General features: G+C 40.5%; 2 protein-coding genes and 1 pseudogene across 5 annotated transcripts in view; 1 reads left to right on the forward strand and 2 right to left on the reverse strand.

Moving 5' to 3' along the window:
* RC3H2 (ring finger and CCCH-type domains 2) overlaps positions 1–6,902 on the reverse strand; it is a 59,260-nt gene extending 52,358 nt beyond the window's left edge. For all 3 annotated transcript variants that reach the window (XM_073806556.1, XM_019949229.3, XM_019949228.3), the window contains exon 1: positions 6,681–6,902. The gene's annotated coding sequence lies outside the window, so the exon portion shown is untranslated. The remainder of the gene's footprint in view (positions 1–6,680) is intronic.
* On the forward strand, positions 6,396–11,545 carry LOC109552421 (liprin-alpha-1 pseudogene; annotated as a pseudogene).
* Positions 8,445–17,195, reverse strand: ZBTB6 (zinc finger and BTB domain containing 6). Of its 2 annotated transcripts, none has more exons than XM_004320823.4 (2): positions 16,348–17,195; positions 8,445–15,220 (listed from the first exon to the last, which is right to left on the reverse strand). In XM_004320823.4, the coding sequence occupies exon 2, from the start codon at positions 15,209–15,211 to the stop codon at positions 13,937–13,939; it is 1,275 nt and encodes a 424-aa protein (XP_004320871.1). In that variant the 5' UTR covers positions 15,212–15,220; positions 16,348–17,195; the 3' UTR covers positions 8,445–13,936. The 2 variants fall into 2 exon arrangements, with proteins under 2 accessions (XP_004320871.1, XP_019804741.1); XM_019949182.3 differs by lacking the exon at positions 16,348–17,195 and adding an exon at positions 16,150–16,300.
* Between the last annotated feature and the right edge of the window lie 124 nt (positions 17,196–17,319).

Here is a 17,319-nt window from a genome sequence, read left to right on the forward strand (position 1 = left end):
ATACAGTGCCAAAGTAAAAGAAAAAAAAAGAAAATACAAATCTTGAATGTAATTCCCTACAATACTTTTGACAAAACATATCAGTTAGTGATATATATATATATATATATATATATATATATATATCCCCAAAACTGTCAGGTCCAATGAGCAAGATGTTGAAGAATAAAATAATATTCTTATCTAATAACTCTAAACAGAAAAACAGCAAAATACAGTTGACCCTTCAATAATGCAGGCTTGAACTGCCCAGGTCCACTTATACACATATAATTTTCTCTTTTTTATAATAATGCTTTTTTTTTAAACATCTTTATTGGAGTATAATTGCTTTACAATGGTGTGTTAGTTTCTGCTTTATAACAAAGTGAATCAGCGATACATATACATATACATAACATATACATATATCCCCGTATCTCTTCCCTCCTGCGTCACCCTCCCTATCCCACCCCTATAGGTGGTCACAAAGCACAGAGCTGATCTCCCTGTGCTAATCTCCCTGTGCTATGCGGCTGCTTCCCACTAGCCATCCATTTTACATTTGGTAGATACACAGATATTTCTCAGTAGTAAATACTACAGTACTACGGAGTATGGCTGATTGAATCCACAGATGCAGAGGAACCATGGATGCAGATGGACAAGTATAAATTATATGTGGATTAACCCCAGCATTATTCAAGGGTCAACTGTTTAAATTTCTATCTTTATATATGCATATGATTAAAAGGCACACGGAAAAACATGACTGATTTTTCTTTTCTTATTCCTAAGATTAAAACATTCCATAATTTTTAATAAAATATTTAGTATCAAAACCTCTAATTTCAAATCTTTAGATCCTGGGACTTCCTTGGTGGCACAGTGGTTAAGAATCCACCTGCCAGTACAGGGGACACAGGTTCGAGCCCTGGTCCAGGAAGATCCCACATGCTGCGGAGCAACTAAGCCCATGTGCCACAACTACTGAGCCTGCGCTCTAGATAGAGCCCGCTTGCCACAACTACTGAAGCCCGCGTGCCTTATAGCCTGTGTTCCGCAATGAGAAGCCACCGCAATGAGAAGGCCACGCACCGCAACGAAGAGTAGCCCCCGCTCGCCGCAACCAGAGAAAAGCCCGCGCACAGCAACGAAGACCCAACGCAGCCAAAAATAAATACATAAATAAATAATTTTTAAAATATATATAAAAATTAAAATACAATCTTTAGATCCCGAACTTGAACACTCTACATTTCACAAATTTTCTGCATCGTCCAATTCAAAACTTATATAAGTCTGACAGATGCTCTCTGGTGAACAAGAAATCTAGGTATTTAGGGCAATTATCAGCCAATACTTTATTTCATAAGAACGTTTACCAATCCAAATATATTAGTGCCACAGAAATTAGATGTTTAAAATGTAATCAGATTCAGGACAGAAAAGTGTATAATTGATTCTCAAATAACCCCACACTCAAATGAGGAATTCTATTAGCCTTTATTGTGCTTTTTATGTTCAAAAAAACTAAGGTTTTAAAAAATACCTTGGTAAAAATGAATTACAGAACTTGTTGTGTAAAAAGCACCTACACAAACTTTTCCTCAAACAGCTCTGATGCAAAGTATCTAATATCTTTATTTATAAACTACCCAAATCTTGCAAACTATGTTTACTTTATTTTACACATTTCACTTTTACATTTCCGCATCTGTCAATGCCATCAATCTTAAAAAGTCTGCTTCGAACTTCAGAGATGAGCACTGAGCAGGTGAGCACATCACTCCTTGAAACTATTCAACATTTTTAATGTTTAGTCTTCTAGGCTGCCGAATTATACAAGGAAAAGACCTTTAAGGAAGGATGAATTTCATGTTAAATCTAGTGCTGAGAGCCCTAATTTAGTTAATAACTTGAACTGATAAAATATTTATCAAAACAAGACACTGCATCTATTTTTTTCTTAATGGCCACCTGTTTGGAAATGCTAATTCTGTGGGTTAGGATACCATGGGCCACTGGGTAATAGGAAACTAGTAGCAAATACTCTTTCCTCACTTAGTTTTCCAAGATCATCCTGAAATGCTTTACGTTAAAGTTAATCAGTGGGGGGAGAAAAGCCCTTTCAGTTTGAACCAAACATAAAAATGCTGCCTTTCATATTTTCGCCTACTAGTTTTGAAGTGTTTCAAATTATTCAGGAATACACTTGATAGTTTTAATATCTCATATGTGTTTCTAGGTCTAAGAACAGCAGATGTTTTAATATAATTAATGCTGAGACATTTAACTTCTAGCAGAAATCAAATAAATACCTTTGAAAGAAAAAAATATTTGCCAAATTCTCCTTCTGCTATGTGTCAGATTCTAACTTTCTAAAAGGAAAATTACAAACTGAACTTTCCTGGTAAGATACCAGAAAAGGTTTGACTTTTTAAAATGTTTTTCCTCAGTACCACTGTTGATAAATTCTAGATTCCTCAATTATGATAAAGACAAAATAAAATTTTGTCTGAAACACCGAAAGGTTTAATTAGTGATGACAAAACTGACCTTTCATTCCTTTCAAAGGCACTCTGTAAATGTTTACCTAGAAAATATTTTTATAATTATCAAAAATGATAGCCTACTGTCTCTATAATTTATTTTTTTAAAAGCATCTAAATGACCCATAGCAAGCTAATAATATATATTGATGTGTAGAACTCGCAGGTTTATACTAATACATGCCATAGTAACTTACTTGAAACTATGAAAGTTTTAAATTGCTAATAACATTTATATTTAACAGTAAAGTAAGTATCCATCCTAAAGATACTCCCAAAACATCTCAAACTGAGATAAAATGGCTTAAAAAGCCCATACCTCTAGATATATAAAGGGACTACTTAAGAAAAACATTCAAATTAAATTATTTGTATTAAGTCATTTTATTTACTAGTTACTAAAATTGAAGAACAAGATAAAGCATAGGAGTGAGAAATGCTATATTAGAGAGGAGACCTTAAACAGATTTTTACTCAAGTAATTTTTCAGGCTGTAAGTTCCTTGTAATGCGTACTAACTCATAAAACAGGAAGAGTAATAGACACCTCTTACATGATGCAAATTAGAAATTGCTTTATTAAAGGCAAACTGCTTATCACCTAAGTACTTTCATTTTCTTAGTCCACCATGATATTATGCACTCAGTTCAGGACTATGAAACATGATTTTAAAATGTCAGAGTAAGGTTTATGCCCCATTCACTACTGTATAATAAAAAAATACAGTATTTCACAATTCTCTTTATACAGATGTAAACATTAGGGCTCAGGTCTGTTAATTAAAACATTGTTTTCATTTTAGTTCACCCATGTGAGAAACTTAAGCTACTGAAATGGACTGTAACAGTACTTCTCAATTCAGAAACCTTAAAAATAATTAGTTTTGGACTTAAAAAATTATATTTAAAGCATCATAGGTACAATTTAGACCTTAACCTATAAAACTAACAAACAAAACCAATGAAAATAATCTGTAAGTTCTAAAACTCAGTATTCAAACTTATGAAAAGGACTGGAAAAAAGGAACTAAATTACAATGTTAAAGACTATCGGGCTTCCCTGGTGGCGCAGTGGTTGGGAGTCCGCCTGCCGATGCAGGGGACACGGGTTCGTGCCCCGGTCTGGGAAGATCCCACATGCCGCAGAGTGGCTGGGCCCGTGAGCCATGGCTGCTGAGCCTGCCCGTCCGGAGCCTGTGCTCCGCAACGGGAGAGGCCACGACAGTGAGAGAGGCCCGCGTACCGTAAAAAAAAAGATTATTATACATGCTTCAGTATATGTTATGAAAGATATATGACCCAAGTTTTACTTCTAAAATCCACTATGGGGTTGAACACAGTTTTTTAATGAGATTTAACTTTCAATGTCTTCTATTAGAACAGTAATGGGATAATTTTCTATTTTAACTAATATAACCAATAAAGTTTTGCTACTTTAGTGATGACTACCTGAAAAATACTTTTTCTGAGATAGAACTTAATTACTCACTTCTGCCTATCAAATAATGGCCACTGGATAAATTTACCCTTCATATTATCAAAGTCTTTAGCCTTTTGGTTATTCTGATTATAAGAAGACATTCTGGCAGGAAATTTTTGGTTTTCATGCATCTACTTCTATTCAGATAATTTACTTCTTGGAAGAGCAGTACTCTAGAACTGCACTGTCCAGCAGAAATATAATGTGAGCTACAAGTAATTTAAAATATCTAGTAGTTGGGAGGGAGGCTCAAGAGGGAGGGGATATGGGGACATATGCATGCATATGGCTGATTCACTGTGGTGTACAACAGAAACTAACCAGTATTGTGAAGCAATCATACTCCAATAAAGATCTATTAAAAAAAATAAAGAAAAAATAAAATATCTAGGAGTCACATTAAAAAAAGGAAAAACAGGTGAAATTAATTTTAATAATAATTTATTTAACCCAATTTATCCAAAATATCATTTCAACATGTAATCAATATAAAAAATTAATTTTTAATTCTTTTTTTTTTGGACTAAGTCTTGAAATCTGGTGTGTATTTTACGCTCATAGCACATCTCAATTCACACCAGCCACATTTCAAGTGCTCAATTGCCACATGTGGCTAGCGGCTAGTGTTGGACTGTGCAACTCTAGAGTACTTAAAATTATAAAGTAATACTCAAAACTAATTTTTATTAAGAATTTGAGGTTAAAGTTACATCTACACTTAGGAAGGTTTTCATAAAACTAAAAAGCCTGAAGATCATAAAGATGTAACTTAACATTTATGAGACTAGGTGCAAAACATTATTTTAAATTTTCAGCTGGCTTTATTTTACTACATGCTTCCTTTTTGCATCAATAGAAAATGAAACTTCATCCCAGTCCAACCAAAACAATAAACAAGTACTTATTATAATAAGATCTTATTGTAAGTTTATTTATCATTATTTGATATTGCATACAATGTGGAAGTTCTATTTCTGAATATAAAATTCTGTGTAAAGAAAAATGCTTTCCCTCCCAAAAGAATTTTTTTGACATTTTTTATACTGGAAGACACAGCAAACTACAAAAGCAGAAAATGAATTAATGAAAACATATGAACAAAGAACATAAGTCTTCTTAAATGTTGACCCCACAGTAATAACAGATCAGGAGTAACTCAAAGAATCCACTAATGAACACGACTGCAATTAAATCCTCAAATAGGCGCCAATCTGAATTATAACATCTGCTTTTTCTAAACATGTCTGGAATGTATGTTTAACATTTTGTCCTTCTAGCTATTTTCCAAACTCTAAAAATTTGGAAAACATCAATCTCCAAATCAACAAAAACAGCAATATTGAAAGATGGTCTTTGACAGGATGTAATGGCCTCGATTTCTTCAAGAACTGAATGTGGAAGTAAACAACATAAGAAAGGGATGTTATGTTAGAACAGTGGTGCAGCTTTTTAGACAGATAAAAGAATCCATGAAGTCTTCTTAATGTTTCGAGAAGCCACAACTAAATTTTTATGTTTAACTATAAACAGGCTGCACAAAGCTAACTAAAATACTTCTTTCTTTGCTTTTGGGTATAATTATATCAATTTAGTGTAGCAACATTAACTTTCTTAAGTTAATCAAAAGTTCCTCTTGGAACTTAAAAGTTTGACTAATACAAAAATAGAAAAAAGATTACTCAAGCACTTTATTTGGGATACAAAGTCATTCTAACACAGGTGGTGGGAGGAAAGTAGGAATTAAAAAGAAGGGGCCTAGCTAAGGGGAGAGTAGGAATTAAAAGGGAACTAGGTAGTTATTTTAAAAACAAAAAAAGAGGGTGGGAATCATGAAATTAGATCTACTTTATGTCAGTGATTACTTGAGGCTATTTTGATGTCAAGGTTCTATCTGCCGGTATCTTAAACTGTTCTGTGATTCCAAGGATGGAAATGACAGCTACCCCCATCTTCTTCCTTCCTGAAAGCTAAGAAGAGAGAAAAGTAGAGCTGCTTCTGAGAAACAAAGATGCTTTCTACCATTCTTCTAAGATGGTGGAAGAGTCTCCTTAAGAGGCTTCCCCAAGAAGGAAAAATGAAGGAGGGAAAGAAAACCATAGCAGAATTCCCTGGCTGTTTCAACGCCATTGCTCCGTCACAACCACTGTGCAACCACTCTGGTCCGGCCCTCTCCCTCCCAGGAGGTTAAGCCCTCCCAGGGCATTGTTTAGCCAGGGTCCCTATTTACCACTCAGATCGCCTCCACCATTCCTGCTTTAGGATCTCGGGAAGCCCCAGGGCAGAAAGCCGAAAAGCCAGGAGAGGACTTGGTTTCGAGGACCTCCTCCAACCCCACTCTTACTAACTGGTGTAGAAAAGGGAGAGGGAAGCCTGGTCTTTGCTTGCATGGGTTCCTTAGGGGCAGAAGCGTCCCCTCGGCCGGTGTCGACCGGAGGTGGCCATTAGCGCCGGGCGCTTGGTACTGAAAAAGCCCTACCGGGGCGAGGGGCCTCCTCCGGCCCGAGACTCCGGGCCCGGTCCGGGTGTCAGGTGCGGCCCTCGGTTTCCTACCCTCGGGCCACCGGCGACGACAGCGCACAGACCCCGGGCTGAGACCGGTCACCCGCCCGACCGCCGGGGACCTGGGACCCACGCTGGCCCCGAGCCGCATCGTGCCCGCCCCCGCCCTACCTGAGGGGGACCGGGCGGGGTCGCTAAGGGCCGCTCCCGGGAGCCCCGCGACCGCGCGGCTCGGCGACGGAGGCGCCTCGTCTCGCCGGGGCAGAGCTCGGCGGCGGCTTCACGGCCTCAAACTCCATCGGGAGGTACAGGGACAGCCCCGTTGGCGGCGGCGGAGGCCGCGACGGGGCTTCCTCCTCCCTCCGCCTCCGCCTCCTTCTCCTTCTCCTCCTCCTCACCAAGGAGGCGGACCTGGAGGGATTCCGACCTAGTTCTCGCGAGAAGATACTCCCCACCTCACGCGAGATCACGCCTGACCGGGAGCTGGGGAGGTGGAAGGGAAGCGTAGTAGTAGCCCCCGCCCCCTGGACTGCGCATCAGTTTTCCTCGGGTCTACAGAACCACCCCTTCACGTGACTAGGGAGCTCTGGAGCACTGTGGGAGGTGCTGTTAGGAGGCCTGGGCAAGCCGAAGAGCTTGATGGGAAACTCCCTGTACATTCATATGCGCCTCGAGCCAGCCTCCTAGACACTGGTTTGAGCCAGTGTCTGACTCCCACTGTGGAAGTCGTGGTATGGATTGAGCATAATCTGAGGCATCTGTATTATATTGTACTCACTCTCCCATAATTAAATGCTGACAGGTTCCCTCAGTCTCTCCACATAGGGGCCAAGCAATCTCCCTATTTTATTTAAAAAAAAATTTGTTTGCCTGGCACTAACGCCTTATCCCTTTGTTAAAGAGAGAATTCTGGGCTCTTCAGAAGATGGCAGGGATAAAAATTCAGTCACAAATTCTGGCGTCAATATCTCAATAAATATTTGTTGAAGGATTTCTTTTCATAGTAAACTGCAAGGTAGAATTTATTGTTTTTATAGATGAAGAAGCAGGCTGGGAAGAGGGATCAGGGAAATACATTAGTGGACTATATTACGTGCCAGGTCCTGAGTTACATAATAAAATTTTTAATTTTACTATTTTGTTTCACATGCTCATCAAAATAATCCTAAAAGGCAGATACTATGTACTCTGTTACTGATGAGATACTGAAAAACACAGGTTAAGAAAATGGCCATGAATTTTAATTAAACAAGTCACTTTCCAATGTGAAACCAGATGTCCAACAAGAGCGTTTATGGAAGTAAACCCACCACAAATTAGAAGACATATGGAAAAGTAGTTTATAAACTATAATGAGTTTAAATATATATATACATATGGTTATTACTACCCAGATGGCAGGAAAACATCAGTGTTTTTAAAAAAAAAATATTCATAGGCCACATCAAAGATTTTCTTACATGCATTTTTATCCCTTTCAGTCACTTCTCTTTATGAAATATATGCCAACCCAATAGAAAGGTTCCCAACAATGATTCATTTGGTTCACTGTTTTCCATTCAACTAGATAGCGATGGATATATACATATCTTTTTTCCATTCCACTGGACAGTGGTATGTGATAATGTGATAAGATTTTTCAAAGGTGACCTGATCACACTTAAAATTTCAATTCCAATTCTCCTTCCCTCCCTGCTTTATTTTCTCCAACTCCGTTTTCAAAATCTGACAGTACATTGGTTTTACTTGCTTACTGTCTGTCTCGCTCCAGTACAACACAAGTTTCTTGAGAGTAGGGATTTTTGTCTGTCTACCTAACTTCTAATACAGGTATATATTGTAAAGACTCTGTAAATATTTGTTGAATGAATGATTAAATGAATAGCCAGGAAAAATAGTTTCCTTTAAAATTCACAGATTAGACAAAAGACAAAATTCTCCATTCCCATCTCCACTTTATTATTTCTTATGTAAACATATAGGATAGTTACATCCAGGGAAAAATGGCAAGGATTTTCTCTTACACCAAAGTAACAACTGTCTTTCCAAGATCCTTTATACATAAATCCAGTAAATGAAGAGGCTGAACCAAAACATGCTGCATATTTTTCCCATCATATCAGAAACACAAAGAACTAAAAGTGAATGTTTTCAGTGAATAAATTCAACACTTTACTTTGCCATACCTGCATTTTAAAAAAAGATTTCATTTTCCTGAAATTGTTTAGAAACATCATGCAAACAGACACTCTCCTAGGAATGATTTGAGATCCCTCTGTGCTACCGAACAGGAATAAATAATAATAAATAACAACCATCACTTTCACAAAACACCCCTTCCCCCTAAGCAAAAATCTCAAAGTGCTTACAAAAAATTTCACGAGAATCTTACAAGGCACACATAAAGCATAAACATAGTACAACCATAATTTTTTCAAACATCAAAGATAGATACCAATTTCTAAAAGAAATAGTTTATTACTGTTCTTTTACTCTCCCCTCCCATTTCCATCCCTCCCCCACAAAATTTCATCCTAGGAAGCAAAAATAAGAAAAGTACTTCAATCACAAACTATTTCTGAAAGGGAAGTGTTCTCATGCCTACAAATGGCCAATCATAGGTCAAATGGGAAAGAAAATTGAGCGCTGTGCTATCAAATTCTCCAGTGGAAGAAAAACACTCTTTAATTTAGAAAAGTTCTGTCTCCAATGGAGTACTAAATAGCAACATTCATAAAGACACAAAACTCTCCTCACTTGCTTTTCCCTCTGTTCTTAGAAACTCAGGAAGATTTAAATATAAAATCATAGAATTTTAGACCTGGAAATGATCTTACAAATTATCAAGATCAAAGTTGTTATTTTACATATAAATTTAAGAAAAGCTCAAGGAGAGGTGACCTACCCAATGTCACTAACTAGTGACCTGGGAATTATGAAGTTGTTTTTCTTATCTAACACTAGCGCTGGGTTACTTAAAATCTCTCCCAGAGTTAAAAATCTATAAAGAACATATTTTTCACAGAAGTATCACAAAAAAGATATTTAACATTTATAACAATCAACATGTGATTCATCACAAAATTCATTAAATGGTACAAAGTATATTACATTTTAAAATGTGGAAGGGCTTCCACAGAAACTAAACGTAGCAGAAATTCTAAATAAAGCTGAGGTGAGTAGAGGAGGAACAGAACATCTTGAAATAAGATGTATCCAGTCAGCCTTCTTTACAAATAGTTCCTGTGTTTTAGAAAATATGATTTTCCCTGCACTCTATTTTTATCTTGCTATAACAACGAAGAGTTTTGTGTTACGTGTGGACAGGGATATTAGAGAGCGATGGCTCATAACGCAGTTTGAAATATTGCTCTCAGTGAAATAACTACACAGTCATGGTTTTGCTTTCGGCACATTTCTGGAAATACAGAACAAAACTCCAGGGAGGGCTTCTTTCTAGGGTAAATTTGTGCTGTGCCGTACCCTGCTACCCTTCCTGTTGGTGTGGGACTCTCTAGGGACCTAAAATCCCAGCACCTGGCCCTCCGCCCCAAGTAAATCCGGATGTGGCCCTTACTGGTCAGATTTATTCCAGGCCTGAGTGCATTCTTCTTCTCTTCTCATATATTGGAAAGTTTATTTGCCTGCAGGATCTCGGTTCCCTGACCAGGGACTGAACCTAGGCCACAGCAGCGAGAGCCCAGAATCCTAACCACTAGCCCACCGGGGAACTCCTGGGCGAGCGTGATCTGAAGCAAAGTGTGGGAAACCTCACCTGTCGGTCTCTGTGGGAGATGACTGTGCAGCATCCCTCCTGTGACTGTCGGCAGCAGTCTATTCCACGTAGTGAGGTCGCCCATGTGTGCATGGTTGTGGCACAGGAAGAGGGTATGCTGATTCCAAGCATTAAACAGTACCTTTGAAACTTTCAAGATTGGCTTCAACAGCCTAAGGAAGATGCCTGGAAGAGGAAAGAACTGGAGTCTGGGATCGCTCTTTCTCAGGAATGGTTGACCTTTGAGGAGGTGGCCATAAAATTCACTCAGGAGGCGTGGGAATACCTGGACCCTGCTCAGAGGGCCTTGTACAGGGACGTGATGGTGGAGACCTGTAGGTCTTCTCTGAGGAAGATCTTCACGAGGAAGACCTTGCTAAATTGATCGAGCTCTGGGGAAATCAGGGACAAGCAGTAAAGAGAGCGGAGCCAGATGAAGGAGCGCCTGGCAGCCCTATCTACTCACGTTACAGAGCTGGAGGAAATCTGTACAGGGCCAGAGAAGACCTCATTAAATCTGAGGAAATGAACACGAAATTGAAAGGAGATGTCCGTGAAACTGAGGCTAAAAACTGCCAGTTGCAAGAACGCCTGCAGCTGGCACAGCAGGAGCTGCAGCAGACCCTGCAGATAGCAGAGGTGCTCCCCAAGGTGGAGGCAGAGCTGGCCCAGAGTGTGGCTGCACTCTCCAAGGCAAGGCAGAGAGAAAATGAATGAAGAACATAATGTTTATCGGACACTGTTGACAAGCTTCTTTCAGAATCTAACAAGAGGCTTCAGCTTCATCTTAAAGAGAGAACAGCTACTCTAGCAAAGAAGTCTCTCCTACTAGAAGTTGAGAATGCAAAAACGCAGTTAGAAGAAATGCAACATGGTAAGGATCAGCTAAGACTAAACCTGGAAGCCCTGAGAGCTTAACTGGACCAGACAAGGCTGAGAGGAGCTCCATCACCAAGGCCGACCCCACTTGGGCAGCGTCCCAGATGTCAGGTTCCCCGTCGCAGATGGGCCTGCAGACTCCTTCAGCAGCAGCGTGGTGTGGCTGCACCCCCAGAAAGGCTGGCTGCCAGGGCTGAGTGAGGAGACTTCCAGGCCACCAGCTTCCCGAGAAGCGGGACAAGATGACAAGATGACCATAAAATGTGTAACCTTGGCCCCCTCCTCCCCGCTGTCCCTTCGGCTGGACCAGATGCACAAGGGGGTGCTGCACACAGCCAGCCCCGAGAACACCAGGGACGTGTACAACTCAAAAGGTTCGTAGGATGGCCCCGTGAGCAACCCCAGCAGTAGTAACAGCAGCCAGGACTCGCTGCCCAAAGCCCCCAGGAAGAAGGTCATCAAGTCCTCTATCAGCTCCTTGTCTGACAAGAAAGAAAAGGGCCAACCTGGACATCTTGGCAAGGAATCGTGATGACAAGGTGGTAATGCAGAGACAGAAAACTCATCTCAAGATGCCTTGGGACTCAGCAAATTGGGAGGACAGGCTGAAAAAAACCGTAAACTTCCAAAAAACAAATGATCCCATATCCAACCACTGCCCGACAGCGACCACTTGGAGACTCAAGTTCCCAACCACTGAGTTGTTTGAGCCTCATGAGCACGACATGTGAGAAACCTGCTGGCAAAAACAACTTTTTATTAAAATCGTTTTCAACTTGTTAGGAGGAAACATAAGTGGCCCACAGAACTGTACGCTTTTATCTTAAACCTGTTCAAGACAGGAACTTAAAATGAGCATTTTAATGGTACAGGGAAGCACCCTCCCCTGCCCTGGCCCTGGTGCTCCCTGTGCAGACAATTTTTATTTATGAGTGACTGGAAAACAGTGACTAAAAGAAGTAGGAGGTATATAATTCTCACCTAACAGGAAGTCCAGAGGGTGCAGTGGGGTGTGATGGATCCTCTGCCCCTTCTACCTCCATGACCACTTAATCTTTATTGTCCTTACAGCAACTCTAGCATTGTGCATTTTTTTCAGTCAATATCCCCATAAAAAGAAAAATAAAATGTTTTTTTGCTTTCTCTTTTTATTGTATCTCTATGAGATGATGGATCCTTACTAAATTTACTGCACTAAGTATTTCAATATATGTAAGTCAGAACATTATGCTATACACCTTAAGCTCATAAAGTGATGTATGTCAAGTACATCTCATAAAACTGAGGGGGAAAAGGCAAATAGAACACTTCAGGAAAAATGAAAAAAGAAAACTCTAGGGAGGGTTATAAAAATTGCACTAATGTAAATGAAAAAAGTTATTAAGAGGATACTAATAGCTACCCATATTTAAACTGCTCATCTAGTGACAGTAAGAAAACTAATATATATTGCCAATTCAAGACAGAAAAAGGAATGAACTACTGACACACACAGGAACATGGATGAGTCTCAAAGGCATTATGCTGAGTGAAAAAAGCATACCAAAAGGGAACATGCTACAGATTTCCCTGGTAGTCCAGTGGGTAAGACTCCGTGCTCCCAATGCAAGGGGCCTGGGTTCGCTCCCTGGTCAGGGAACTAGATCCCACATGCATGCTGCAACCAAGAAGTCTGCATGCCGCAACTAAAAGATCCCGTGTGCTGGAACTAAGACCCAGTGCAGCCAAAAGAAAGAAATAAATCATAATTTTTTTTAATAAAGAGGAACATACTATAAGGTTCCATTTATGATATTTCAGAAAAGGCAAAATTATAGTGATGGAGAACTGTTGCCTGGGTTTAGTGCTAGGATGAGGAGCTGACTACAAAGGGGAAGCATAAAGGAGTTTTGGAGGGTGATGGAATGTTCTGTATCCTAATTGCAGTGGTGGTTGCATAAATCTGTACATATGTAAAAATTCATAGAACTGTACACCAAAAACAAAGGTCAATTTTACTGTACGTTAACCAACAAATAAAATAAATTTCAAAAAGGAAACAGAAAAAATATCTTAGAGCTTCATGCCAATGGTATAATTCTACTGGCCACAAAATTATTAAATGTAACCGTATTAAATAAAATCAAGAAACCTAGGCCCAATTAATCATTTCTAAAATATGTATACTAACAACTCATGGAAATATTATTGTAAGGAATATTAGCTTATGTATAAGGAAAGTCTGCTACTTCCAAATGAATTTGAATTGTGTTCCTTTATGGTTTAAAACAATAGATACCTTGGTGTTTAGTTTGGAATCCAATAGAGTTGGTTAAAAAAAAATTCACCAGTCCTGTTTTTAAAATCACTAATAATGGGTAATAGCATGTTTTAAAATTTATTTTCTCTTCCCATTATCCTAATTTATTGAAGTTATGGTATGGTTGGATTTTACACTTATATCAATTACCTAGAGACTCAAAGTCAGAATCTGGAAATAATGCTGGTCCTCTGTCACTAGAATCAAGAATATTTAAGAGGAACACTATTTCTCTAGGTAAGCCACTGGGACTTATATATAATGTATGAGATGAGACAGCATCCTCTCAGCTTTAACATGTCTCCCACACTTTGGAACTGGTAGTACAAGTTCAGAAAGAATAACTTGTGTAGGTAGACCAAAAATAAGACCCAAAGATAGGGTTGGAAATGCAATATTACAAATGCTGCATTTCTATAGAAAGACTTGCCTAACAGAATGATGTAAGGCTTACATAGCAAGGTGTGATTCTAATTATAGTCGATTTTGCCTTTCCAGATCATGCCTGGGTAGTTTTTCGCCACTGCTTCTGCCATGGACAGAGGTTAAGTGCTTTTTGAGAGCAGATTTGTGCTTGAAATCCATGTCACAACAGTGGCATTTGTATGGCCGATCCCCACTGTGTATGTTCAAGTGGTCTTGAAGTGTGCTTTTAGCAGTAAATGTCTTCAGGCATACAGTACACTGAAAGGGCCGTATGCCCATGTGCCCTCGAATGTGCCGGTTGAGATTTTTCTTTTGTGTAAACGTTTTCCCACACTGTAAGCATAAGAACAGTTTATGCATCTTAAGGTGGCGCAGATAGTTTTCAACGTGAAGAAACCCCCGAGGGCACCGGGGGCACTGGTGCCTCAGGGAAAAAGCATCCTCTAGATTCTGAATCTCATTCACTGTACCATGACTTCCTTCAGTATTCTCACAAAATAAGCCCTGATCTTGATTCCCAGGAACTTCTGCCACTCTGCTCTCAACTGTAGAATTGATCAGTGAATGCTGTGTTTCCGAGAAATACATGCTTGCTTTTGAAGAGGTACAAGGCTGTGATAACTTCCCATTTTCTACATCCCCAGTACTGATAGATTCCACATGGAGGATACGAATTTCATTGTCTTTAAAACCTATGTCTACTGAAGACAGCTCTGGTGACTTCATTTCCTTTCTTTCTGATGTCAAGCTCTCTACTGCAGACTGTAAAGCATTGCTTTCTTCTTCTTTAACATGGAAATCTATGTCCACAGGACTATCCTCTGAAATTTCAATGATCTCACAGTCTTTATCTGAATTTTCTTCTTCATTCTTAACATCTGGATCAGAGGATTGACACAGGTCAGCATGTTGATTGTTATTTTTCATAGTAAGATCAATTTCCAGATATTTTGACAAAGCTTCTGTGCACTTTTCCACAATGTGAACCATCTGAAGGTAACTAGCAGCAGTCAAGTATTTCAAAAGCTCTTTCCTTTTAACTTCAAGTGCTCCAGTGTAGCAAGAGAGCAACAATTTTCTGCCAACTTCTGCACTCTGCAAGATGGTGATTCTGACATGTTTTGACTGCGTGAGTAAAAACTGATCTCTCATAAAAGTGGAGCAAGCAGCTAAAATCACCTTGTGCCCCTGGAACTCAGTGTCATTAATATAAATTGACACATCACAAAATAAATTCTGCTGTCTCAAGAGATTCATTTTCTGCAAGACTACATCTCCTTGCTGTTCAAACTGGAAGTGCAGAACATCAGACTCAGCAGCCATGGTCACAATCTAAGCAAAATAAAACATAAACATTGATGTAAGGATCGGGGATGCTTTCCTACACTGTGATAGTAAAAACAAACAATTAAAAAATCCTAAACCTAAACTGGGTAAAAGACAACTCAAATTCTAACCTGGGCGCTAAGAGTGAACCCCTATATAACCATCTCAAGACCCAGAAAAATAAAACGCATTTCTCTATGCTCTTGTGGTACATTTTTCATACTTTTGTTACAGAACTTATTACGTTGAATTGTACTCAACAGTTTCTATGTCTTTCTCCTCGACTAAACTGTATGTGCCTTGTGGTCAAGGACATTGTTAATGCCCACTACTAAGTGGACTTAACTCAGTTTCCCAAACTAGAAACCTTAATGTAATTTCCAAACTTCCTACGCCTCATCACTACTGCAGGTCTTCCTTCTGTTCACCTGGACCAATGCAGTCTCCTTGATACGACACTCTCCTACATTCCAAACTACCCTCCTAAGTACCACCAGATTAACATCTTTTAAAACTTTTTTAAAAATTCTATTTTACTCTTCTGCTTTAAATCCTCCATTGCTCTCCTCTACCTCCAGGACAGCCTAACCTTCTTAGCAAATACAAGATCTTTCATTATTTGGCCTTCACCAACGTTATGGCTTTACCTTTCCTCTATCTTTTACACTGAAGCTTCTTTGATATTTAGATTTTCACCACTGGCCAGACAAGAAGACCCAATTACACCTCTGCACATGTTACATTCGCGCTTTCAGCTAGTGATTTGGCTGAAGGCTCAAATCAAGTAAGATTTATCCACCCGTCTCCCGGACAGAGTCAGTTGCTCTCAGAACACCACGAAAAGGAGCCTGGCTCATCTGAGTTCCTGCAGCGAGCACAGGGGCAGGCACAGAGCAGGGGCAGCTTCGGGAATATCTGTTGAACTGAATCCGTACCACAGGTGGCCTGGAAGATCCTCCAGTTCGCCACATAGGTCTTCCCGAGCCAAGCCTGCCAGGACCAAGGTCCTGACGGCCAGGTGCCTGCAGCACCCCTCCAGCCACTCCCGGGCCGCGCCTCGCTGCTGCCCTCCTCCTCCTCCGCCTCCTCCTCCGGCTTCCCCACCTGCCGGAGTTTCCCACGCGCTCACTCACCGACTCAGAAACCAGAGCCGAGCTTTCCACTGCAGCGGCGGCCCAGGCCGGAAGGTGGGGTCAGCCTGGGAGGAAACACATCCGGTGTCAACTAGCTTCATTCTTTACTGGGGCCCGCTGGGCGTCCCGGAAGGACATCCTGAGACAGTCTCCCTTACTCCCCCCCACGCCTGGAATAACAGAAAAGCCCCCGAATTCTGGCAAGTCCCATCTCTCCTGTCCCACTTTCGGTACTCAAGCCGGTCCCCTCCGTGAGCTCTCTTCAACATCCGAATAGCAGACGGGTTGTGAAGTTGGGGTACAGCGCGTCTGTCAGAGTACCCAGCACCGGGACCCCTGGGAGGCCCTCCCAGATTATTAGGGGCCAGGTCCTCTGCTTACCCTGAAATATACAATTTAAAAGGTGGCGGAGGTAAGGAGAGGAGAGTGCCATCGGGATCAGTACTCGAGATTGCCTAGCTAATGCCCCATCAGGATCTAGATCCCACCTCACCGCTCAACCTATCGCTTCCTCCCCACGCCCCTACCCCTCTCACTTCCTTGGCAAACCCAGGCCTTCTATCTCAACCGTTGGCCCGGCTGTTCCTCCAACATGCCCTATCCCTCCTACCACTCATCCTTCAAAATCCCATTCATCCATCGTTCATAAATCACATCATCCCTGAAGCCATCCTGAACTGCCCGTGAATTACTTGGCTCCCAATTGGGAACCAGTAAACCCTTTGGCTGCCTTAGTGACGGCAATTATCGTACCTGTATTGAAATCTGTGTCCCACCTAGGCAGAGGTATTTAGGACAGTGACTTACTGCTCCTTGCATTCCCGAAGTCTAGAACTTAGTAGGCATCAAGGATTTGCCAAATGAAGGAATGTCTCAGCTAATTCTTAAAAGCAGTTGCTCCATCCCCTCAGTCAATAGCACAGGAGGAAGTAACTGACCCTAGTAACAATTTCTGGTTAGCCCAGATTTGCT

The sequence above is a fragment of the Tursiops truncatus genome, chromosome 6 (genome assembly GCF_011762595.2).
Source record: "Tursiops truncatus isolate mTurTru1 chromosome 6, mTurTru1.mat.Y, whole genome shotgun sequence".
In the NCBI taxonomy this organism is placed as follows: domain Eukaryota; kingdom Metazoa; phylum Chordata; class Mammalia; order Artiodactyla; family Delphinidae; genus Tursiops; species Tursiops truncatus.

Coding starts and splice junctions, on each gene's coding strand:
- ZBTB6 (XM_019949182.3), bottom strand. CDS start 16,185: ATGTGGCGAACTGGAGGATCTTCCAGGCCACCTGTG. Junction 15,221..16,149: donor GATCTTCCAGGCCACCTGTG/GTACGGATTCAG, acceptor TATTTTGCTTAG/ATTGTGACCATGGCTGCTGA.